This window comes from Scyliorhinus canicula, chromosome 13 (genome assembly GCF_902713615.1).
Source record: "Scyliorhinus canicula chromosome 13, sScyCan1.1, whole genome shotgun sequence".
Classification (NCBI taxonomy): domain Eukaryota; kingdom Metazoa; phylum Chordata; class Chondrichthyes; order Carcharhiniformes; family Scyliorhinidae; genus Scyliorhinus; species Scyliorhinus canicula.
The window spans coordinates 25,722,878-25,749,898 of NC_052158.1; the positions used below are offsets into that span (position 1 = coordinate 25,722,878).

Here is a 27,021-nt window from a genome sequence, read left to right on the forward strand (position 1 = left end):
TTACAGGTCAGAAAATAGCCGAGTTGAGGGCGGGTATGTCAAGAATTTCAAATATACAAAGAAACTCTTATGTTTTATTCCAGATTGTAGGTTCCGTGTGGAGATTATGTAATTGCTTGTTGTTTATTTTGTTTCCACAGAAAATAAGGAACTACGTGCATCCAAAAGTTAGTTTTACATTTTATATTTATGACACAGATATTTATTAATATTGTTGCCATAGATGATTAATTGTTTGTCGAAATAAACCATGCAGTGATATCTAGCAGTTTATGGACATCAGTATTATTCAGGAGAAAAAAGACTGTCCTTGCTGAATTCCTGATACCCGTATTGCCGTCAACGGGTACCTCATATAAATATAATAGACCAGTAAACCTGGCGTCGGTCGTGCAGCTAAGTTTAGAATCCATTATCAAAGATTCTACAGCAGATCACTTGGAGCACACTGGCAGGAACGGACGGAGTCAGTATTGAGCTATGGGAGGGAAATATGCTTCACAAATCTACTGGAAACCCGCAAAGGTCTTGCTTGTAGAGCTGACCTGGGTGGAACATTGCATTTGGTTTATGTGGACTTTCCACATAAGAAGGCGTTCGGCAAAATAAATTAGCGCGTATAATTAAAGCGCATGGGATTAGGGGCAATGCATTGAGATGGATAGAAAACTGTTTGGTAGATAGGAAACACAGAGTAGGAATAAGTAGCTAATTTTCCAAATGGCAGGCAGTGACGAGTGAGGTACTTCATGAATCAGTGATAGGACGCCAGCAATTCACTGAAGATATTAATCACTTGGACGAGGGTTTGCAGATGACACAAAGATGGGTGGGAGGGTAAGCTGTGAAGAGCAGCCAGAAACACTTCAGTGTGATTTGGACAAGTAGGATGAGTGGGCATATGAATGCAGATGCAGTATAATTTGGTTAGCATAAACGGAAAGGTATATTATTATCTGAATGGCCATAGGTTATGAGAGGGGACTGTGCAAGGGAGCCTGGGTGCCGCCGTACAGCAGTCGCTGAACATAAGCATGCAGATGCAGCAGGCAATTAAGAGGGCGAGTAATATTTTGGCCTTCATAGCAAGAGGATTCGAATACAGGAGCAGAGATGTTTTACTGCAACTTTATACGGCTTTCAAGAGGCCACATCTGGAAGATTGTATTCACTTTTGGTCTCCTTATCTGAGGAAGGATATTGTTTCTCGAGAAGGTTTGGAAAGACGATTTACCAGACTGATTCTTGGGATGGCACGACTGAAGTAATAGTGATTGAATCAGTTAGGATTGAAGAATGAGGGGGATGTCATAAACCTAAAAAAATCTAATAGGGCTAGAAAAGGCAGATGCAGGAAGGATGTTCCGGATACTTGCGGTATCAAGAACTAGGATGCGGGGCAAACTGGTTAAGACAGAGATTTGTAGAAATGGGTTCACCCAGAGATTGGTGAGTCAGTGGAATTTGCTACTAGAGAAAGTAGTTAAGGCCAAAACATTGTATGTTTTCAACAAACTGTTAGATTTAGCACCTGTGGCGAAGAGGGTCAACGAATACGGGGGAGGGAGGCAGGAGAGAGCTATTGAACTACTGAGTGAGATGATCAGCCATGATCCTATTTAATAAGGACCGAATGGCCTCCTCCTGGCTCTATTTTCTATGTTTCGATGTATCATAGAATCTTTAGAGTCCCCACAGTGCACAAGGAGGCCACTCGGCCAATCCAGTCAACACCTTAGCTCCGAAAGTGGTGCCGACGTCGGTCCACTCTCCCGCCCTATCCCAACCTAACTTGCACATCTTCTGACATTAGGGGGCAATTGTTGAATGGCGAATGCACCCAAACTACACATCTTTGGTTTGTGTGAGAAAACCAGAGCACCCGGTGGAAACTAGGCAGACACAGGGAGAACGTAAAAGATTTTTACAGACAGTCTCCTAAGTCCGGGTCCGAACCCGAGAGCCTGACAGTGCGAACCAACATTCGACCTTGCCGCCCAATAGCCACCCTGCCGCCCAAGAAATCATGTGCGGCTCAGATACACAATTTACAGTTTGTCCTTTTGCTTTTCACATATAACTTTTTGGAATGTCTGCTGTAGTGCATTCAGTGCCCCTTCTTCTAGTTAACGATACCGTTATATCCATTGACGTTTGCAAATAAAATTGGATGGGCAGGGCCGGAGTGCATTTCCGGCTAGTGCGATCTTGCCATTCATACGTCTAATCATTCAACTTTAGTGCGTATATTTGCACCATGCACCAGATACAGTTTCCACACCTTCGTGACCTTTCAAAATGCCAACTACTGTTGTTTTGATCCGGTCCCTGAGTTTGCTTTGCATGGGAACATTTTCCTCTGGATACTTTTATTTTCCCTACGCACGTGTGATTTTGCAAGAACTGCCAACCTGCTAATATTAATGTTTTATCTGCTGCCAATTATCCACTGCTACCTTCATAGCATCCAATTGCAGGATGCATAATTCATCCAAAAGTTTCGTGCAGAGCCTCGCTTCGAAAATTCAAATCTCGGCACGATCGCATGAGAATTCCCTAAGATTTACAAGTCAAAGTAGAAGCTCACACCAAATTTATCTCAAAGATCGTAGAAGACACATCGAAGTTATAAAATCTCAATTATTACTTGTGGGATGTGTGATAAGGGTTCCCCTACATACAATATGTTCTCCTACACTTCATACGCATCTTTTGCAGGTACGGAACATGCCAAACCATTAAGGCCACCGTTCCCAGCCGACAAATGCAGATGCAAATACAGTCAAATAATTCAGCAAACTATGCAGGAGGCCATCAGCAAGCATGTTGCCATTTGGTTCATCTGAAAGTGATCTTAGCTCCACTTGGCTGCCCCTTGCGCTTCAATCTACAAGAGAACATTCTCCAACAGAGCTTCAACTATATTATATGCCCAAACCTGACTGTTTCTGTGATAAAGAATTCCAATGATTAACGATATTCTTGGAGAATAAATCCTGCCGCATCGTCATCAGGAGATACCCTGTTCTGAAACTCTGTGCCGTATTTCTCCACGAGCACAACCACCTCGCATTAATTTTCCATCAGAATATTATGTTTACATTTTAGTCATTGACTATTGTCCAAGCTACACAAGCGCTCCAAATAAGGCAGCACCTCCAAGTAAGGAATCAAGGTAGTGATTTGTTTTGATTCATCTGACCTCACAAATCCAGTATATGTTGTCGAAACCGGCCCAGTGAACGTACAGCCTATGTTCTGACGATCCATTTTTAAAGAGCTGGAGAGTACAATGAAGGAGTGAGATACAGCCAGAATCGAGATGCAGCCAGAATCGAGGTCGGCGTCGAGAAGAATTAATTAGGTGATTCTTGTTGTTTTTCAGGGCATTGTTTTCTTTGAAGAAGTCGTTTTCCGTATGATTGATGATGTTTAATTTTCTCGCCTAATTGCTTTAACAAATATACATTACTACAGATAAGCGGTGCGTTGCATTTCAAAGCTGGAAACCACAATTACTTAAGTAAGGAATGAAAGATAGAGACGGCTGGGCAGATGATTGTAGCTGTGGCATTTGCGAGTTGCTGGACGTCTGTATGATCCAGAGCAACCACATCTGTAATAGGAACTTCGGTTTAGAACTGATGACCTGCACTATGATATTCTGTCACTGCAATGCAAATATCGCAACTACTTGGGAAGATAAATCAAAAGTTGGCAGTATAATACGTATGAAAGTAGCAACGTCTTGCTATAACTATACAGGGCTTCGGTGAGACCACGTCTAGAGCATTTATCAACGTTTTAATCTTCTGATTTGCTGAAGAACACCCTTGCATTGGAAACAGTGCAGCAGCAAAAAGGGTGTTGAGTCCCCAGGAAATGCTCTGGGCATACGAGTTTAAACGCCACCAAGGCAGAAGCTGAAACCTGATGACCACTGTTCATAGTTCTAAAACACATCTCTTTAACTGATGCCATTTAGCAGAATAAATCGATCAACCTTGTCTAGTTTATATGTGACTCCGATCCAAAGCACTGTGGACGAGCCTTAAATTGCCCAGCCTGCCATTCAGTTCAAATGCAGCTTCAGGTCGGCACCAAAAGCTGACCTCGGGACGCCGGATGAATCAAAACAAGTTCAGATTCTCCAGTTCAATGCGACCCAAGCATGAAAATACTTCCGCCCTTTTGGCAGCTAGACTCAATCGAATCCAGCAACTATTCAGGAGCAAATAACTGCACTGTGCCGCCTAAGATGCCGACCTCATTGCTTTCTACTGTCCTTTTTGAGTGGGTCTTCGTCGTTGTTTCTGTAACGATTCAAAAGTAATGCTGGCAATGGATCGTCAATTCGAATCAACTCAGACGTTTTATTTTGTAGGAATTGTACAAACCAAATAAAACTTGCCCAGCAATGGCGATGGAAATGGAAAACCAATTTAGACAGCTCACTTGGATTTATTTGGATGCCATGCCACATTCTGAAACGGGTGAATTGGAAACCACAGTTCTGCATCATTCGCAGTTATCACTTCCATCATTTCGATCAAATTATAATTGTTCTCTTTTACCAACGTTTTATCAAATGAATAAACAAATATTATTGTGAGCAGATGACTAAAACTTAGGCATTTATTCTGAGATCACTTTAGCTTCATTGATGGACTCCGGCATTTTTGCAACCTGTGCACAGTGATAAGGGACTTGACCTGGGAATCTTGAGCATTCATTACGGATCCCATGAAACCTCATTGTATCAGGTCAAACATGATCAAGAAGACCTCCTGATGGTTGCTCATCTAATACATTGTTAAGTAGTGCGACAAATCTGTAGTTCTTTGTCTGTAATGATGTAAGGTAACACGAAATAGGTAGCCTACAGTGTGCAGTCATCCAAGTAATATGTATTCCCAATACTTCTCCCAGATTGTACTATCTGCCACGACATCGTCATGAATAAAGAAACCACATCTGAAATTACAAATTACATTTGAGTCGTTGTTCCGTTTGTGTTCAGCCATAAGCAACAGACTGCAGCTTGCGATTTCTGAAGATTTTCGTTTGTTCAACCTACCACAGACAACATCGTTGCAGTGAATCGAGTTTGAAGACTGTGAAGAAGTAGAGAGACAATCTGCAATTGTATGACATTATCTCTATCAACATTTACGTGAAATTGAACAGGACTAGTCACATAAATACTCTTGCTCCAAAAGCAGCTCAGAGGCAAGCAATCCAGCAGCGCTGAATTCACCTCTTGATTTCCCGAAGCCCGTCCAGCATCTACAAGGCACTGCGATGGAATACTCACAACATTCTGGATGAGAGGACCACCAAAGATACACAAGCATCTTGACACTGTCCATGAAAAAGCATCCCGCTTGGTGGCGGCACACAATCTAAAAACATTCACTCCCTCCACCAACGACGGACAGCAGTAACAATGTGTACCAGTAAGAAGATGCAGTGCAGGAACTGACCAATGCGCCTCACGCAGTACCTTCCATACCCGCGAACGCTACCATCTGGAAGGGCAAGAGCAAAAGACATATGCGAGCCAGCACTAGAAGTTCGTTTCCAAGCCACTCACCATTGTTATTTAGAAATAATTTAACATTATATCACGGCAGCTGGGTCAAATACCTCCACCTTTCTCCCTAACAGCATTGTGTGTGTGCCTTTAAAGCATGGGCAGTAGCGGGCCAAGAAGGCAGGACCCCGCCAGCATTTCAAGGCGAATTAATAATGGACAATTAATTACAATCTATCCATTAAACGTGAGATAGAAACAACCAATTAATTAAAACAGAACTCTGTAGTCCTGTCACATGAAGTCGTGAATGGTGGTGGAAAATTAAACCGTGAAAGGAGTCGCCACAGGTAGCAACATCATTATTGATGCTGCAGCCGAGGAAATGGGCGCAAAAGGTAAGATTACAATATTTGCAACAATCTTCAATCAGAAGCGCAGAATAGATAACGTATCTCTGCTACGTCGTGAGTGCTGCAAAATTACAGACGACAGACGCCTGTATATTCACTCGACGTGGTCTCAAAACATCGGCAGGGTCTGTATATTGTAAAAATCTGTCGACACTAACAATATCCCACCAACATCACATAAATATTGTGCTCCAGAACCATCCGCACCACTGGACAAGCAGTTCCAGGACAGCTCCGGAACTGAGATTTTCCAGACAATCTGGAAAGTTTCCAAGGATTTACAGCCCCAAGAAAGAAAACTATCCATTCCTGTCAACTACGATTTCAACGGACTTCTCGCAATGAGTGTCAAAGTGGCAGATGCATCATCGACAGAGCTATCAATCGGCACTCATGTAACATAAATGTGCTCACTGCCATTTAGTTCGGGTTTTGCCAGGGTCACTGGTTCCTGATCTCATCACAACCTGGGTTCAAGCATGGAAGAAGAAGCTGGACTCAAAAGGTGAAGCACGGCTCACTGTCCTTGACATCCAAACAGGATGTGGCATCAATGACCCAATCAAAACTGAAGTCACTGCGAATCAGCTGGAAAATTCTTGGCAGTTTCAAGCATCAAGTTCAAAGGAAGGTGGTTCTGGTTGTTGAAGGTCAAATATCGTTGTTCCAGAGCATCTCCACAGGGGATTTTCATGGTAGTGTTCTCTGTCGTGTCACCTTCAGCTGCTGCGCTCCATCAGCACGATTTGTAACCCCTTAAATACTGCAGCAGTCCATGTCAAAATTCTGCATACATGAAGAAATTCAATCTTCCGCCTATGAGCAGCTGGGACTGCTGAAGCAAATAACCCACCTCCTGACTCTGAAACGCCGGCTACCTATTTACAAAACACATACACTTTCCTCGATTAGTGTGCCACCAAGCTCACTCAAGAGGCTCGTGACCATGCAAGACAAATAAACCTGCTTGATTGACACTTAATCCAGCGACTTAAAAATTCACACGCTCCACTACCAATGGGTTAGTACCTGGGACTTCGATGTTGTGGCCATTTCGGAGACATGGATAGAGCAGGGCGAGGAATGGTTGTTGCAGGTGCCGGGGTTTAGATATTTCAGTAAGTTCAGGGAAGGTGGTAAGAGAGGGGGAGGGGTGGCATTGTTAGTCAAGGACAGTATTACGGTGGCTGAGAGGACATTTGATGAGGACGCGAATACTGAGGTAGTATGGGCTGAGTTAAGAAACAGGAAAGGAGAGGTCACCCTGTTAGGGATTTTCTATAGGCCTCCGAAAAGTTCCAGAGATGTAGAGGAAAGGATTGCAAAGATGATTCTGGATAGGAGCGAAAATAACAAGGTAGTTGTTATGGGGGACTTTAACTTTCCAAATATTGACTGGAAACACTATAGTTCGAGTACTTTAGATGGATCCGTTTTTGCCCAATGTGTGCAGGAGGGTTTCCTGATGCCGTATGTAGATAGGCCAACAAGTGGCAAGGCCATATTGGATTTGGTACTGTGTAATGAACCAGGACAGGTGTTAGATTTGGAGGTAGGTGAGCATTTTGGTGATAATGACCACAATTCGATTACGTTCACTTTAGCGATGGAAAGGGATAGGTATAAACCGCAGGGCAAGAGTTATTGCTGGGGTAAAGGCAATTATGATGCGATGAGGCAAGACTTAGGATGCATCGCCTGGAGAGAAAAACTGCAGGGAATGGACACAATGGAAATGTGCAGCATGTTCAAGGAACAGCTACTGCGTGTCCTTGATAAGTATGTACCTGTTAGGCAGGGAGGACATGGTCGAGTGAGGGAACCATGGGTTACTAAAGCAGTTGAATCACTTGTCAAGAGGAAGAAGGAGGCGTATGTGAAGATGAGACGTGATGGTTCAGTTGGGTCGCTTGAGAGTTACAAGTTAGCTAGGAAGGCTCTAAAGAGAGAGCTAAGAAGAGCCAAGCGAGGACATGAGAAGTCTTTGACAGGTAGGATCAAGGATAACCCTAAAGTTTTCTATTGGTATGTCAGGAATAAAAGAATGACTAAGGTAAGAGTACGGCCAGTCAAGGACAGTAGTGGGAAGTTGTGCGTAGAGTCCGAGGAGATAGGAGAGGTGCTAAATGAGTATTTTTCGTCAGTATTCACACAGGAAAAAAACAAAGTTATCGAGGAGAATACTGAGGTACAGGCTACTAGACTAGAAGGGCTTGAGGTTCATAAGGAGGAGGTGTTAGCGATTCTGGAAAGTGTGAAAATAGATAAGTCCCCTGGGCCGGATGGGATTTATCCTAGGATTCTCTGGGAAGCTAGGGAGGAGATTTCTGAGCCTTTGGCTATGATCTTTAAGTCACCTTTGTCTACAGGAATAGTGCCAGAGGACTGGAGGATAGAAAATGTTGTCCACTTGTACAAGAAGGGGAGTAGAGATAACCCCGGTAACTATAGGCCAGTGAGCCTTACTTCTGTTGTGGGAAAAGTCTTGGAAAGGTTTATAAGAGATAGGATGTATAATCATCCGGAAAGGAATAATTTGATTAGAGATAGTCAACATGGTTTTGTGAAGGGTAGGTCGTGCCTCACTAACCTCATTGAGTTCTTCGAGAAGGTGACCAAACAGGTGGATGAGGGTAAAGCAGTTGATGTGGTGTATATGGATTTAAGTAAAGCGTTTGATAAGGTTCCCCACGGTAAGCTATTGCAGAAAATACAGAGGCATGGGATTCAGGGTGATTTAGCAGTTTGGATCAGAAATTGGCTAGCTGATAGAAGACAAAGAGTGGTGGTTGATGGGAAATGCTCTGATTGGTGTCCAGTTACTAGTGGTGTGCCACAAGGATCTGTTTTGGGGCCGTTGCTGTTTGTCATTTTTATAAATGACCTGGAGGAGGGCGTAGAATGATGGGTGAGTAAATTTGCAGATGACACTAAAGTCGGTGGAGTTGTGGACAGTGCAGAAGGATGTTACAAGTTACAGAGGGACATAGATAAGCTGCAGAGCTGGGCTGTCAGGTGGCAAATGGAGTTTAATGCAGAAAAGTGTGAGGTGATTCATTTTAGAAGGAATAACAGACATAGCTTTAAATTGAGGGGAGATAGATATAGGACAGATGTCAGAGGTAGGTTCTTTACTCAGAGAGTAATAGGGACATGGAATGTCCTGACTGCAACAGTAGTGGACTCGCCAACACTAAACGCATTCAAATGGTCATTGGATAGGCATATGGACGATAAGGGAATAGTGTAGAGTGATTTTAGAGGGGTTTCACAGGACGGCGCAACATCGTGGGCCGAAGGGCTTGTACTGCGCTGTAATGTTCTATGTTCTATGTTCTACAGCACATTACCTGCAGTGCGTATCATATATAATAGACGCAACAACAATTCGCCAAGTCTCCTGCAACACCGCCTTCAATACCAATGCCTCCTACAACATAGAAGGACAATTAAAGCAGGTGCATGGGAAAAGCAAAATCTGCACCGTGCCCTTCAAGCCACATGTCACCATTCCTTCTTAGTCGCTGAATTAAAACCCTGAACGTTTATTGCTAAGAACACTAGAGGTCTATCTTCACCTAATGGAGTGCAGTGGTTCAAGAAGGCATCTCACTGCCATCTTCTCAAATTGAAACATAACATCCAGACCCATTGTCAGCAAGTTAGTTACACCTATATTTCATGGCGAAAATCATTTGGTATTAAGTAATAGGCCCATTGTGCGGCCCAATGATTCATTACTATTGATGCTGAAGGAAATGTGATTAATGGCATAATGAAAATTTTATCAACTAATATTCGCTATCTATGCAGCAATAAGGAATAAATAACCCAATTTGTTTCACGATCTCTATTGTTCGTTTCGCCAGATATAAGACAATGCGAATTGCATATGAAGTAGACAATCAATGTTCTTCGTTCTTTTGAATACAAACTGCTGATATTTCTGTATTTTGAAATTCGATTAAAAGTTATTTCTTCTGCCCGCCAGGGAAATGTGGCTTGTCTTTCGTCATCGCCTCCGTGTCTCATCTTCAGTATCATTGTGCACTTTGCCTGTAATGAACACACAATCTCACTACGTCCTTATCCTTTTCTGCTTGATTCTTGTCCAAGGAAGTAATCACGATGGTCTCCTTGAAGCAAATGTAGGATTGAGAGTTGTCTCTGAATTCTTCACCAACTTTCCTATACATTCTAAGCATGCAAAAAGTCATTCGTTTTAATATGGTTTGTGATTCACCACTGAGTGAGTATTACGGCGTCAGTGGTATGACATATAGAAGATTCATTACAACATTGAGAATATCTGAAATCTCTAAAGACTCACTATTACTTTGACCAATCATTCAATGTAGCAACTTGGTTTGCTAACGGAGCCGCAGGACAGTTTCGACCTTATTCCTGGTTAAATGACAATTTAAAGTCAATCTTCAATCCATGAGGTGTATTTCTTATATTTGTCAGTGGCCGTACCCTTTTCTTGGAAACTTAAACTAGAAATTATGAGTATCGATACGGAATCCAATTTTAGGAAGATCTTCAGGTATTTAAGTATGTATGCTGTCCATCCGAGACCATGCAGAAGCGTCTGGGAGTTTCTCTCAAGACCTAACATACTCGGCCAATTGGACAGGGTTAGCAACAGTGCAATGGAGCTATGATGTGTGTTCTGCGAGAATAGGTAGACTGATTAAATGTAATATGAATATTACAGTTACATTGTACACTTAACTCAACCGAGTGACTGTTATTTATATCTTTATCACTGTGTTAAGGTTCACTTGGACACGTCTCTTGTCATAAGATATGGCCATCACTGCGCGACAGTAACTATTACAAATAGCCGAACAGATAATAAGGCCAATATACACACGAGGTCTTTCAAATTATTTTTTTAAATTCCAATGGATACTAAGGAACTGTTTCGCTGATGGGTAAGCTTGATCACGGGAACATAAAACGTCTGTCACTGAAGCATCGAATAAGAAATATGGTAAGAGATTAAGAAGAATGAAATAGAGAAATATGGTCCAACATGGTGACTGGCAACAGAGAGAGAAGAGACTAATTTTGGTTACAAACACCTACATTTGACTGGCTTCTGTGCTCTAGATAACTGCGCCAACAATTTCTTTTCTTCAAAAATATAGCAACTATTTCATCAATCTTTCCTCACTGCAACGTTTGAAAAAAATAATTTACTTTATTTTTGGGGGAAATGTGAATATTAGAAATATTGATATTTGCATTGATGCCGGTAATATAGGAATAAACGTGGCCTAACAGGGGGTGGCAGTTAAATTGAGATAGAACACAGAACATACAGTGGAGAAGGAGGCCATTCGGCCCATCGATTCTGCACCGACTCACTTGAGCCCTCATTTCCACCCTAACCCCGGAACCCAATAACCCCTCCTAACCTCTTTAGGGAGAGGGGTTGGAGTCCACTACGAATTTTATTGAATACTGTTTGCCCTATCACTGATACGGCTGCTCCAGCGTCGACTTCCATTAGTGTGGGCGTCCATTCAACCGTATGGACAATTTAATTGGTTTTGATTTCACCTTCGTTGAACAATTTAGTCGTTCCTCGTCGGAGGTAGGTGGGGCTTCTAGGGTATGGATTCTCCTGTACCCCGGCCTAAGGGACCATCTCTAAGATGATGGTTTTGGGCTTCTATTTCTCCTTTCTGGCTCCGATCTCTGGCAACAACTACAAAATTTTGCCCGGCGAAAGACTGCAGGTGCTGCCGTCTCCCTCCATCTGAGTACCATGTAACTCATATGCTCTGCTTGCCGCGTTTTCTAAGGATAAAGCCAGCTGCAATGCTTCTTTGCCACATAGCTCAGCCTCTGCTAACAGACGTTTCTGGACAGCTAAGTTATTTATTCCACATACCATCCGGTCTCGGAGCATCTCATTTAGTGTCAGGCCAAATAAGGCTCATTGCCTTAATTGTGTTAAAAGGTTTGTAACTGACTCCCCGGTGTCTCTGAATGCTGAGTAAAACCAATATCTCCGCAGGATCAGAGGTGGCTTTGAGTCAAGTACTCTTTTACTAAGCTGCCAATTCCTGGAAAGTTTTTGTGTCTGGTGCCTCCGGAAAAGTGCGACTGTGCATAATGGCAAAGGCTGCTGGTCCACACGCGGTCAAGAGAATGACCAGTTGCTTTTTATCTGGAGTTATATCGTTTGCTCTGAAGAAGTACTCCATCCGCTCTACATATTGGTCCCAGTCTTCCACTGCAGCGTAAAAAGAGTCCAACTTTCCGAATAAAGGCATCTTGTCTGTCAGTGGCTTACCCTCGATATGCGGCAGCTGCTGACGAGCAGGTTTCTTCAGATCATTCCGTTTTCCTCCTCGCCACTGTAATAAGGACGCGGAGGTAGAAGTCCCGTCACCAGAATTCCTTTCATTTACAAACCCAACAGCTGAACAAACAGGACCATTCAGTCTGCTGTCTGCACCGGGAGTGCAGAGGATCTGACACTTCCTGTTATATTTATAGAAAGGGGTTCCCTGCCTGGGCGACTGATCAGGGAACTCGTATTCTAATAGGCCAATCGCAAAGGCCTGGCAGAAGTCATTACATCACTCCTGTGCGGCAATAGCATCTGCTCTCAGTTTTACAAGTTGAAAATAGTTGAGTTCTCGTTCGAAATCCTAACAGTTAGGTTTCAAGCTGCTGCAGTCACTGCAGCAAGAATTCATTCTTAACACTGGAGGCAAGAGCTGGCCTCCTTGCCCAATGCCAACTTAGCTGAAGTTACAACCAATAGATCTTGCCTCCTATGTTTTTTTCTTGATGATGAGAATAAGGATGACGTTACCTTTCATTTGCTTCTTCTTACATTGCTCTACTAATTTTTTAATGTATTTTTATTCAGCTTTTGCAGAATTTTTCACAATAAAAAGCCGTAACAATAATAACCAAAAAAACTAGAGTGAACATTAACATAGTGAAAAAAGAGAATATACAATACCAATTAAATAGACATTACCCCACGCGGCTCAGTCTTCCCACACCATCCCAATGAAGCACTCACCCCCCCCCCCCCCCCCACCCCACCCCCCCCACCCCCAACCCTCAGCTCCGACGGATTGCTGCTGCTGCTGACATTTCTATTTTCCCGGGAAAGTCGACGAACAGCTGCCACATCCGAGTGAACCCTAGCATAGCCCCTCTTAAGGCAAACTTTATTTCCTCGAGGCTGAGAAACCCAGACATGTCATTAACCCAATTCTAGAGACTTGGGGGCTTCGAATCCCTCCACATTAATAAAATCAGTCTCCGGGCTACTAAGGATGCAAAAGCCAGGACGTTGGCATCGTTTAACCCCAGAACTCCCTGGTCTTCTTGATGTGGAGATGCCGGCGTTGGACTGGGGTGAGCACAGGAAGAAGTCTTACATCACCAGGTTAAAGTCCAACAGGTTTTTTTCAAACACTAGCTTTCGGAGCACTGCTCCTTCCTCAGGTGAATGTTCGCCTGAGGAAGGAGCAGCGCTCCGAACGCTAGTGATTGAAATAAACCTGGTGGACTTTAACCTGGTGTTGTAAGACTTCTTACTGACCCTGGTCTTCTGGCACTCCAAAGATCGCTATCTCTGGACTCGGCACCAGCCGTGTGTTAAGCACCTTGGACATTGCCCTCGCGAGCCCTTTCGAGAACTCTCTAAAATCTGGGTATGCGCAAAACATGTGGACATGGTTTCCAGGGCTGCCCTTACACTTCATACAACTGTCTTGTACCCCAAAACACTTGCTCATTCTCGCTGCCGTCACGTGTGCCCGGTGGACCACCTTAAATTGAATTGGACTGAGTCTGGTACATGATGAGGAGGAATTACTCCTGCCCAGGACATCTGTCCACAGACCCGCTTCCAACTCCTCACCTAGCTCCTCCTCCAACTTACCCTTGAGCTCCTCCACCGGGGTTTCTTCATCCTCCTGTAATTCCTGGCAGATAACCGACACCTTCCCCTCCGCCACCCAGGTGTCGGAGACCAGCCTATCCTGGATGCTCAGTGGCGGCAGCGTCGGAAAGGCCACTACCTGTTTTTTCAGGAAGGCTCGTACTTGCAGATATTTAAAGGCGTTTCCTGATGGCAGGTTAAATTTGTCCTCTAGTGCCTTCAAACTGGGAAAGCTTCCGTCTATGAACAGATCTCCCATCCTTCTGATGCCTGCCATCTGCCAGCTCTGGAACTCACCATCCATCCTACCCGGGTCAAACCTGTGGTTGTTGCCTATCGGGGTCCAGACCGATGCTCCCTCCACCTTCTTGTACCTCCTCAACTGTCCCCAGATCCGCAGCGTCACCACGACCACCGGGCTGGTGGCACGGTAGCACAGTGATTAGTATTGTCGCTTCACAGCTCCAGGTTCCCAGGTTCGATTCCCGGCTAGGGTGAATGTCTGTGCGGAGTTTGCACGTTCCCCCCGTGTGTGCGTGCGTTTCCTCTGGGTGTTCCGGTTTCCTCCCACAGTCCAAAGATGTGCAGGTTAGGTGGATTGGCCATGATAAATTGCCCTTAGTGTCCAAAGGGGTTGGCTGAGTTTGCTGGTTACGTGTATTGGGCGGAGTTCTGGCCTTAAATGGGGTGCTCTTTCCAAGGGCCGGTGCAGGCTCGATGGGCCAAATGGCCTCTTTCTGCACTGTACACCCTATGTAATCTATGTAATGGGTCAGCGAGAACAGCAAAGGAGCCATAATCAAAGCTCCCAGCCCAGTACCTTTACATGACGCCACCTCCAGCTACTTCCACGACACCAGTCCCCCCCCCCCCAACCCCCATCGCCCACTTCTCAATCATAGCTATATTGGCCGCCCAGTAGTAGTCAGGAAAGTTCGGCAGCGCCAGTCCACACCCCCCCCCCCCCCGACTGCGCTCCAACAGCGATCTCCTGACTCGCGGGGTCTTATTCACCCACATAAAGCCCAGACCATCAGATCTTGTTATGTGCAGTTGATTTGCTCCTGTATATTTCGTACCCTGTAGAGGGGATGGGGGAAGGTCTGCGGATCCTGAGGGATTTTGGTAGCTTTTCAGGGCACGAACTGAACATGGGAAAGGGCGCGTTGTTTGCCACGGGGCAGGAGAAGATACTGAAAGAGCTGCCGCTCAGGATGGTACAGAAAAGTTTTCGTTACCTGGGTATCCAGGTGGCCTGGAAATGGGATGCCCTGCACAGGCTCAACCTGACCCGGTTGGTGGAGCAAATGGAAGGGGACTTTGAAAGGTGGGACATGCTCCCACTGTCACTGGAAGGGAGGGTGCAGACCGTGAAAATGACTGAACTTGCCTTTCAGTGCCTCCCCATCTTCATACCTATCTCCATACCGGGATCTTGCCTTGTTTAAGAATGAGTGAGATCAAGGCCAGTGACATTATTGGGGGGAGTGTTCCTTTCTCTCTTGCTTCATTGAAGGTTCTCATCAGGAGTGGGCTCAATATTTCCGAAAATTTCTGATAGAATTCTACCTGTTAACCGTCCGGCCCCGGGGCTTTACCCCATTGCATGCCCTCTATACATTGACAATCTCCTGCAATTCAATCTGGGCCCCCAGCCCCTCCACCAGGTCCTCTTCCACGTTTGGAAACCTCAACTGGTCCAAAGATTGCATCATCCCTTCCGCTCCCGTCAGGGGCTCTGACTTGTATAGTTTACTATAGAAGTCCTTAAGGACTCCGTTCACCCCACCCCTCGGATCCAATACCGTGCTACCCTCCTTATTCTTTACTCCCGATGACCCTGGACGCCTCCCTCTTTCGCAGTTGGTGTGCAAGCATTCTACTCGCTTTCTCCCCATACTCATAGACTGCCCCCCTTGCCTTCCTCAGCCATGCTACCACTTTCTCTGTGGTCAGCAGTTTAAAATCAGCCTGCAGACTCCGCTGCTCCCTCAGTAGCCCCGCCTCAGGTGCCTCCATGTATCTCCTGTCCACTCGGAATATCTCCTCCACCAATCGCTCCCGCTCCGCTCTTTCTCTATTTTCCCTGTGGGATCGAATTGAGATGAGTTCCTCTATGACAACTGCCTTTAGCACCTCCCAGACCGTTGCTGTTGCTCCCTCACCCGCATCGTTTGTTTCCAGCTAATCCTGGATGCTCCTGCTAATTCAGCCACAAACCTCTTTGTCCGCCAGCAGCCCCACATCCAGTCTCCAAAGTGTGCACTGCCCGCTCTCCCCACTAAGCTGCACGTCCACCCAGTGTGGAGCATGGTCAGAGACTGTGATTGCTGAGTATTCTGTTCCCTCCACCTTTGGGATTAACGCTCTGCTCAACACAAAGAAGTCTATGCCGGAATAAACGATGAATGTGGGAGAAAATAGAAAAATCCTTTGTTCTCGGCCACGTGAACCTCCAGGGATCACCCTCCATCTTTTCGATAAAGTCCTTCAGTTCCTTCACCACTACCGGTCACTTCCCTGTCTTGGACTTTGACCGGTCCAGCTCGGGGTCAATGACTGTGTTAAAGTCTCGCCCCATGATCAGGTTGTGTGACACTAAGTCCAGGATTTTGCCTAGCATACGTCTCATAAATTCCACATCATCCCAATTCGGAGCATAGACGTTCACAAACACCACCCGGACCCACTCTCACGTTCCACTCACCATTATATACCTGCCCCCTTATCTGCCACAATTCTCCCAGCCTCGAATGCCACAGCCTTACTGATCAGAATTGCTACACACCTGGTCTTCGAATCCGGCACTGAATGGAACACCTGGCCTACCTATCCCTTTCTCAATCTTGTGTGATCTGCGAGCTTTAAATGTGTCTCCTGAAGCATTGCTACATCTGCCTTTAACCCCTTTAGATGCTCAAACACGCGTGTTCTTTTAACCGGCCCATTCAAACCCCTCACATTCCACGTGATCAGCCTGGAATCACCACTTCATCCCAGCCGACAAGCCATCGCCCTCTTTTGGCCGCCTCGAGCCCGTGCCCTTCGCTTCCTCCAGCGCCCCCACAGGGAGCTACCGCCCCTGACCCTCAATTGGTACCCCGAAATTGATACCTCCTCTCTCAGCAAAGAGGCATTCCCGCCTTCCCTCCCCCCAACAGCCCCACGACTCAAAACCCCATGCCAAGCATCAGCTGAGCACTTGCTCACACCCACTACGCTCCCGAGAGTCAGCTGACCCATGCTAAACCGGCAGCTTCCACCCAGGCGCCAATCAGACTATCGCCTCATTGTCCGGACCTCTCCCCACATCAATAAAGCAATTAAACTACCTCTCCAGCCCCAGTGAGTAAATAGTAATACGAAACGAAATATAAACAGAATACACTAACATTGCCCTGTGAGGAGACACTTGGTGAACCAAGGCTCCAACTTGCCGAAAAATCGCACTAAGTACTGGACCCCCTCCCCCTCCGTATCTCATCTTTGCCGAAAACACTGCACCCTCCAGCCAACACCACAGCCCTTAGACACAACCAACATTGTATACAATCTTATATTAGAAACGGCACCGTGTTACCCAGCCCCACTGCCGCATTCCACCAAAGTTTAACTGTCCTTTAATTTGAGTCCAGCTTTTCTTGTTTGACGAATGACCGCGCCTCGCTAGGCATCTCAAAATAGTGATGCCGTTCCTTGTATGTGACCCACAGACTCGCTGGGTGTAGCATCCCAAATTTCACCCCCTTGATGAAGACGATCGCTTTCACCAGGTTGAATCCAGCACACCTCTTGGCCAACTCTGCACCCAGGTCCTGGTAGATGTGTATCACGCTCTTCTCCCACCTGTTGCTCCGTTCATTTTATTACCCACCGAAAGACACTGTGTGGCGGTGTGGGGGGTGAGCAAGTGCTCAGCTGATGCTTGGCGGGGGGGGGGGGGGAGGTTTGGGTCGTGAGGCTGTTGGGGGGAGGGGATGCGGGAATGCTGCTTTCCTTGTCCGAGAAGCGATGAAATCTCACCACCATGGCCCTCGGCGGTTCATTCGCATTGGGCTTCCTTGCGAGGGCTCTGTATGCCCCGTTCAGCTCCAGGGGTCGAAGGAATGCCCCCGTCCCTATTAGCGTCTCCAGCATCTTGGACACAAAAGCTCCCACGTCCGACCCCTCCACACCTTCAGGGAGGCCCACAATTCTGAAGTTCTGTCTCCTGGACCTACTTTCCATGTCCTCCAACCTCTCCTGCCACTTTTTGTGGAGGAAATCCTACGCCTCCACATTAAGGGCCAAGATGAGCAACTCGTCCTCATGGTCGGTTAGCTTTTTCCCTATCTCTTTATTCGCTTTCCCTTGTGTCCCCTCAGTTGCGATCAATTGGTCTATTGATGCCTTCATCGGGGCCAGCATATCCTTTTTACGATCAGAAAAGCAGCCCCTAAGGAACTCCTGTTGCTCCTGTGCCCACTGCGCCCATGCACTGGTCTATACCGGCCGACATTCCGTGTCTCGGCGCCCGTTCCACACGCTTCTGTCTGTTGGGACTTAAACGCTTCACCCGGCCACTTCTGGTCCAGCAATCCACACAACAGATACGGAATCCTTTTGCAAGTGTTCGCTTCACCAATCCACCCCAAAAAGTCCGTGAAAACTCCTGCAAAAAAGATCCAAGAGTCCGTTCCAGACGGCAGCTTCCGAATGCGCGACCTACCCCTCCATGGCCGCCACCGGAAGTCTTGTCACTGTTTCTTCAATAGCCTTTGCGAGATCTTTTCGCCGTTGTTCCCTCTGCTGCGGGAATTCAGCATTAATAAAGGCCATCGAGTCAGTTTGAAGCCTTTAAGCTTGCCCTTCCGCCGCCTGCATGCTCGATGAGGCTTTTGTCTTTGCTGCAACTCCAGCCAAATCCCTCACTGTTTCTGCCGGGCCTGGTAACCAAAAGACATACTATTCCTGGGGGAAAGTACTCCTCCAACAATCACCTACATCTTTTCATCAAACTTCCACCACGTATTGACTATTGTAACCTTGGGCAGGAGCTGCCTTGTGTGTGACCATTTACTCCATGGTCCACACCGTAAGTCCATTGCTCGACTAATGTTTATGAGAGGTGCAGACATTTCTGGCATCCAAATGTCAGTCTTGACATTGTAGGCTAATATCCACAGGCATGTCAAAAGCCTGGGACCCACTCAGTCACAGGAGCCAAATCAGCTCGTAGCTGATTTCTTGAAGGGAATAGCAAAATCCGAAAGGGAATACAGTCCAGATTTCTTGTTGGGTTCAATCCCTTATACATTAAATCGGTTGATCTTTTTAAATATGGCAGCCAACATATTCAGTGCCACCTTCCTCTGCAGCTTTTGCTGGTTCTTCAGTGGATTCTGGCGGTGAATCTCGTGACCCAAGTGGGCCAAGCTGCAACTCTGCTTCCAACGGCCTCATCATCACTCTGTGTCAACCAGTGGAATGGTAGCACTCAGCACTAAACTTCCTCAGTAAGTCTCCTGCCTCAGCACTCAATCCATGTCGTCCATCACGACATCCCCTCAATAAACCACGCAACCTCAACACTCATCTCTCTTCAATATAAAAGCAATTTACTGCGGATGCTGGAATAATTTGTATCCCCAATTATGATTTCAAATTAAGTTGACACCGTGCAGTCAGTTCTGATTTGTGAAAACGGACATTAAAGTAGAGCATTAATGATCGCTCACACTTGATTCCATTTTGATTTCAGTGAAAGGCATTATTTCAACGGAAAAAGGTAAAGATATCAGAACATATGTCTGCAATCTTGCATGAAATATTATTATTTCCATCGTGGAGTTTGCCCATAGCGCATTCTTGGACAATTCATAGAAAAATGTCATCATTTGAGCATGAAGCAGCAGAATCCATCATGTGCTCCACATAATCATTTAGAGTCTCGAGACTGCCGGTTCAGTACGGCCGCTCATTCCGTGGAAATTGATGAAAAAACGTGTTTCAGCAATCTTCCATGGCTAATTATAGATGCTGAAATGTCACAAAGCGCGATGTCTGAGGCGAGGCGGTGGCATAGCGGTATTGTCGTTGGACTGGTAACCCAGAGACCCAGGATAATTATCTGGGGACCCGGTTTGAATTCCACCGCAACAGGTGATGAAATTTTAACTCAATACAATATTTGGAATTAAAAGTATAATCATGACCAAGAAAATATTGCCAATTGTCGGAAAACCCCATCTAGTTAACTAATATCCTTTGGGAAAGAAATTCTGCTATTCTTACCTGATCTGGCCGGCATATCACTTCAGACTATTAACTGCCCTCTCAAGGGCAATTAGGGGTGGGAAATAAATGCTGTCACAGCCTCGCTGTCTTGGTTGCCTTGTTAGTTAAGAACAAAATTAAATCTATGGCACTAAACGACATAGGGTCGGATGATGTGGAGCCTGTGTGGGTAGAATTGAGGAACCACAAAGGCAAAAAAACCATAATGGGAGTTATGTACAGACCTCCTAACAGTGGTCAGGACCAGAGGCGCAACATGTACAGGGAAATAGAAAAGGCATGTCAGAAAGGCAAGGTCACGGTGATCATGGGGGACTTCAATATGCAGGTGGATTGGGTAAATAACGTAGCCAGTGGATCCAAAGAAAAGGAATTCATGGAATGCTTACAAGATGACTTTTTGGAACAGCTTGTCATGGAGCCCACAAGAGAGCAGGCTATTCTGGACCTAGTGCTATGTAATGAACCAGACATTATAAAAGATCTTAAAGTAAGAGAACACTTAGGAAGCAGCGATCATAATATGGTTGAGTTCAGTCTGCAGTTTGAAAGAGAGAAGGCAGAATCGGATGTAATGGTGTTACAGATAAATAAAGGTAATTACGAGGGCATGAGAGAGGAACTGGCGAAAATCGACTGGAAGCAGACCCTAGTGGGGAAGACAGCAGAGCAAAAATGGCAGGAGTTTGTATGCATAATTGAGGACACTGTACAGAGGTTCATCCCCAAGAAAAGAAAGATTATCCGGGGAGGGATTAGACAGCCATGGCTGACAAAGGAGGTCAGGAAATGTATCAAAGAAAAAGAGAGATCCTATAAAGTGGCCAAAAGCACTGGGAAATCAGAAGATTGGGAAGGCTACAAAAACAAACAGAAGTTAACAAAGAGACAAATAAAGAAGGAGAGGATCAAATATGAAGGCAGGCTAGCCAGTAATATAAGAAATGATAGTAAAAGTTTCTTTCAATACATAAGAAACAAACGACAGGCCAAAGTAGACATTGGGCCAATTCAAACTGATTCCGGAAGGCCAGTGATGGGAGACGAGGAAATGGCTGGAGAACTTAATAAGTACTTTGCGTCTGTCTTCACAGTAGAAGACATGATTATTATCCCAAAAATTATAGAGGGTCAGGGGGCTGAGTTGAGTATGGTTGCCATTACAAAAGACATGGTGCTAAAAAAGCTAAAAGGTCTTAAAATTGACAAATCTCCTGGCCCCGATGGGCTGCATCCTAGAGTTCTGAGGGAGGTGGCTGAAGAAATAGCGGAAGCGTTGGTTGAGATCTTTCATAAATCACTGGAGTCAGGGAAAGTCCCGGACGATTGGAAGATCGCTGTTGTAACCCCCTTGTTCAAGAAAGGACCAAGACAAAAGATGGAAAATTATAGGCCAATTAGCCTAACCTCGGTCGTTGGTAAAATTCTAGAATCGATCGTTAAGGATGAGATTTCTAAATTCTTGGAAGAGCAGGGTCGGATTAGAACAAGTCAACATGGATTTAGTAAGGGGAGGTCGTGCCTGACGAACCTGTTAGAATTCTTTGAGGAGGTGACAAGTAGGTTAGACCAGGGAAACCCAGTGGATGTGGTCTATCTGGATTTCCAAAAGGCCTTTGATAAGGTGCCACACAGGAGGCTGCTGAGTAAGGTGAGGGCCCATGGTGTTCGAAGTGAGCTACTGGCATGGGTTGAGGATTGGCTGTCTGACAGAAGCCAGAGAGTTGGGATAAAAGGTTCTTCTTTAGAATGGCAGCCGGTGACCAGCGGTGTCCCACAGGGTTCAGTATTGGGGCCGCAGCTGTTCACCATATATATTAATGATCTGGATGAAGGGACTGGGGGCATTCTAGCGAAGTTTGCCAATGATACGAAGTTAGGTGGTCAGGCAGGTAGTGCTGAGGAAGTGGGGAGGCTGCAGAAGGATCTAGACAGTTTGGGAGAGTGGTGCAGGAAATGGCTGATGCAATTCAACGTGAGAAAATGTGAGGTCTTGCACTTTGGAAAAAAGAATCCAAGCATAGACTACTTTCTAAACGGTGAGAAAATTCATAAAGCCAAAGTACAAAGGGATCTGGGAGTGCTAGTCGAGGATTCCCTAAAGGTAAACATGCAGGTTGAATCTGTGATTAAGAAAGCGAATGCAATGTTGTCATTTATCTCAAGAGGGTTGGAATATAAAAGCAGCGATGTGCTACTGAGCCTTTATAAGGCTCTGGTTAGGCCCCATTTGGAGTACTGTGTCCAGTTTTGGGCCCCACATCTCAGGAAGGACATACTGGCACTGGAGCGTGTCCATCGGAGATTCACACGGATGATCCCTGGAATGGCGGGTCTAACATATGATGAACGGCTGAGGATCCTGGGATTGTATTCATTGGAGTTTAGAAGGTTAAGGGGAGATCTAATAGAAACTTACAAGATAATACATGGCTTAGAAAGGGTGGACGCAAATAAACTGTTTCCGTTAGGCGAGGAGACGAGGACCCGTGGGCACAGCCTTAGAATTAGAGGGGGGTGAATTCAGAACAGAAATGCGGAGACATTTCTTCAGCCAGAGAGTGGTGGGCCTGTGGAATTCATTGCCGCGGAGTGCAGTGGAGGCCGGGATGCTAAATGGCTTCAAGGCAGAGATAGATAAATTCTTGATGTCGCGAGGAATTAAGGGCTACGGGGAGAATGCTGGTAGGTGTTGAAATGCCCATCAGCCATGATTGAATGGCGGAGTGGACTCGATGGGCCGAATGGCCTTACTTCCACTGCTATGTCTTATGGTCTTATGGTCTTATGGTCCACGTACCATGACAATACAAAATTCAGAGATGGGAATCGACAGTTTTCGTCACTGTAAATGTTCGGCGATGCAATTGCTTTCCTTTATGTTTTGAGTGACCGAAATATTGGCCAGTCCGACAATTCCCTTGTCGAAATATATTTTTATTTTGCAGCAATTGCGTCGTGCTTTTAAACATTATTCATCAAATATTGATTCGATATTGCCCTTACCAACGCAAAGCAGCTGAGCCTAAACGTTGATCAACGTAACTGCCGGACAGCTCTAGACACCACTGCAACTTAACTGGGGCCTATCATTTGACTACTGAATACCTTGAATACATGATTTGTTATTAATTGTTTGTCGTTTGACAGAAGTCAAAATAATTGATATGAAACCCAGTTTCTTTACTTCATATGAAAAATTAAGTGGACAAATTGGTCTTGCCAGTGGGCCAAAATGAATATATATGAATATATTTTAAATGATATCTTTCAACCAGGGTTATATTATTATGCCCACTAAGCTAAAGAAAATAATTTTATTCGTACCAGATGGGGGTGTAATTTCGGCTAATAATGTCAATATAAATTCCTCGACTGCTGAATTATGCTGTCCTGCTCATTTTGTTCGGAGAAACTATCTGATCACGAATGATTAAAGCGAATATTCCTGAAAGCAAATGTTTTCCGAAAAGCAAAATGGACGATTCACATAAAGACCTTGCAAATTAATCTGCGTTAAGGTTTTTTTTATTTTGTGTACCCAGATCATTTTTTACTATTAAGGGTCTATTTAGTGACATAAGGAGCTTGTTAATACACCGGAGGGACAGTGACCTGGAGCCGTGATAAAACCCGGGTCCTTGGCGCCGTGAGGCAGCAGTGCTAACCACAGCGCCACCGTGCCGTCCAATCTGCGTTAAAGTTACAAAGTTCAGACACCAACTGAAAGCAGAAATATTATGCGTTAGAATGTAACCCTTCGCAATTAATGACGCTGCTTTCTCTGCTGTTACTTTATATAAGTCTGTATAGATATATATATATTGATACTTATCATGCCACAGAATTTTCCGTCAAATGCGCCAAATTGCTGCTTTTCTAACGCTGTAAGGCAATTTCAAACACGCAGTGGAATAATCATCTAATGTTTCTCTTCCAGAATTAAACGCATCGGCCAAGTCTCTCAATGATTGCGGTGAGCATCAATGCACGCTACCTTCACAACATCAAAGAACAGAAAATGTTGCGGTTTGACACTGAGTACTGCAGCATATCATTATTGGAAAAACTTTGCTCAATACTTCGATGTCAGTGTCAATTGTATAGCTCATATTTTCGTGCGTCTAACTCACTCTGATATTCATAACAATATTGAAATTAATCTTGGACAGATAAGTCAAGCCAGCAACCAGAAATCTCCAATGATTTTAAATATGGTCGATTTTCATTTCAATTGACTTTTGTATAGAGTTGGACTCAGATCCGCCAACGTCTCTTGATTATCACCAAACGCAGCTTTGGGCAAGGATTCTCAAGATGGCCCATGTGATGCAAGTGGCGTGGGAAGGTGCTCACAGGGAAATTCACTGTCATGGGCCAAAGTACATTTCTCCGATGCTTTTGGATTGGATGATGAGCGGTATTTGTGCCGCTATATTTATCCTTAGATTCTGTCCATCTCCCCAATCTGAGTTCCGAGAGCTACCTCTAACAATGTGCATTCCAATCCTCAAACTTTCAACGCACTTACTGACATTTGGGTTCTGCCGCACCTGCCTCTAAACTTTGATAGCAATTCGTTGATGCATCAAGCTGACTCGACACGACCTCCATCACCTTCATCCCTGAAATTATTCTTCATGTTCATTCTCTATTCGGAGTTCACTACCAGAATATGCAGCCAACTAACCATATTCTTGATATTTCCATTTGTCCATTCATATTCATATCCTGGTTGCCACTGCAGACCACTGCCCATCCGTTTCCAGTTTATTTTATTTTGACTTCCCTCCAACTGAATGACCGAATGGCCGACTGCTTATCCCATGTCTCACGGCCCTTTTTGATCTCCTAAACGCCTCTCCCGCAACACACAGAATTAAATAATTATCCAGTGTCGAAGAGGCCTTCGGTCCATCAAGTGTACACCGACGCATGAAAGATCCGGATCTGTCTACAGAATACCACTTTCCAGCACTTGGCCCAAAGCATTGAATGTCATGACGTGCCAAATTGTCATCCAGCTACTTTTTAAAGGATGTGAGGCATTACGCCCATACCATCCCCTCAGGCAGTGCATTCCAGAACATCACCACTCCCTGGGTACAAAAGGTTTTCTTCAAATCCCCCCTTAACATCCCACCCTTCACTTTAAACTTGTGTCCCCTCATAACTGACCCTTCAACTAAGGGGAACATGTGTTCGTACCCACCCTGTCCATAATCTTGTATACCTCATTCACGTCACCCCTAAAACTTCTATGCTCCAGAGAAAAACATCCAAAACTCTCCAACCTTTCATAGAACATAGAACAGTACAGCACAGAACAGGCCCTTCGGCCCTCAATGTTGTGCCGAGCCATGATCACCCTACTCAAACCCACGTATCAACCCTATACCCGTAACCCAACAACACACCCCCCCCCCCCTTAACCTTACTTTTACTAGGACACTACGGGCAATTTAGCATGGCCAATCCACCTAACCCGCACATCTTTGGACTGTGGGAGGAAACCGGAGCACCCGGAGGAAACCCACGCACACAGGGGGAGGACGTGCAGACTCCACACAGACAGTGACCCAGCCGGGAATCGAACCTGGGACCCTGGAGCTGTGAAGCATTTATGCTAACCACCATGCTACCCTGCTGCCCCTATTATAACTTAACTTTCCAGCCCAGGAAATACTATGGTGAATCGTCTCTGCACCCCCTCCAGTGCTCTAATATGGCGACCAGAAGTGCGCACAGTATTCAGTTGTTGCCTCACCTGTGTCCTACACAACTCCAACATGACCTCCCTGCTTTGGTAATCTATGCCCAGATTGATAAAAGTGACTGTTGTATATGCCTTCGTCACTACCCTAGTAACCTGCACTTCGGCCTTCAGTCTATGTAAAAACACAAGGTCCCTTTTATCTTCTGAACTTTCCGTTGTTATAATATCCATAGGCTATTTCCTTCTATTCTTCCAAAGTGTATCACCTCACACTTGTCGGGGTTAAATTTCATCTGCCACTTAACCATCATTTGACCATCCCGTCTATATCTTCCTGTAACCGAAATCACATAACATTACTGTTAACCACCCGGCCAAACTTTATGACATCCACAAACCTACCTCCCTCATCGTCATCTCTAATTTATATAAATGACAAACAATAGGGGGCGCAGCACAGATCCCTGTGTTATGCCACGGGTCACTGTCTTCCAGACACTAAAGCAGCGGTCTATCATCACCTATGTCGCCTACCGCTGAGCCAATTATGAATCCACCTTATCAAATCACCCTGTATCCCATGTGCATTAGCCTTCTTTATACGTTTTCCATGTGGAACCTTGTCGAAGGCTTTCCTAAATTCCATTTAACTCCATCAACTGAACAACCGTTATCGCTGCACTTTGTTACATGTCTTCCTGCGTTCAACGATCTTTCCTGTCAGATGTACTCTGTCCTCTCAAATGCTTACCACAGCAATCAGGTATCTCTCATTCTTTCTACTCGACTGTCGTCCCAGGCTTCTTCACTCCAGCTTAGGTAACCAGCAGTTTCTGTCCCTGACTCTATTATAATCCTCATCAGCAGTCACCACTGGAACGTTGCTGCCTCCTTATAAACAAAGACCATTACCATCCAATTCTATTCTGTCGCCAAGCTTTGCACTGAGTAAATCCGCTGCGGGACAACCCTACCAAACACTTCCCCGTTCAACTGGACGCTCCTAGTTTTGACGCGGTGGACTCTGCCAGCTGAGCATCTATTGCCATCGCTCTCAGGTTTGCCTCCCAGATTATCAAATCACTCGTGGCATTCATGAGGTTAATTAGAATGCTTGCATTGTCATCGTGGTGTAAATAGAAAACTGGCTCACAATAATACC

The 27,021-nt window shown here is 45.3% G+C and overlaps 1 protein-coding gene across 1 annotated transcript in view; it reads left to right on the forward strand.

Annotated features, from left to right (window-relative positions):
- LOC119975530 (zinc-binding protein A33-like) overlaps nt 1-27,021 on the forward strand; it is a 556,168-nt gene that overhangs the window by 123,773 nt on the left and 405,374 nt on the right. Inside the window, exons 23-26 of the mRNA XM_038815321.1 lie at nt 7-33; nt 141-167; nt 19,608-19,634; nt 24,084-24,119. Of these exons, the coding sequence (XP_038671249.1) occupies nt 7-33; nt 141-167; nt 19,608-19,634; nt 24,084-24,119 (117 nt within the window). The remainder of the gene's footprint in view (nt 1-6; nt 34-140; nt 168-19,607; nt 19,635-24,083; nt 24,120-27,021) is intronic.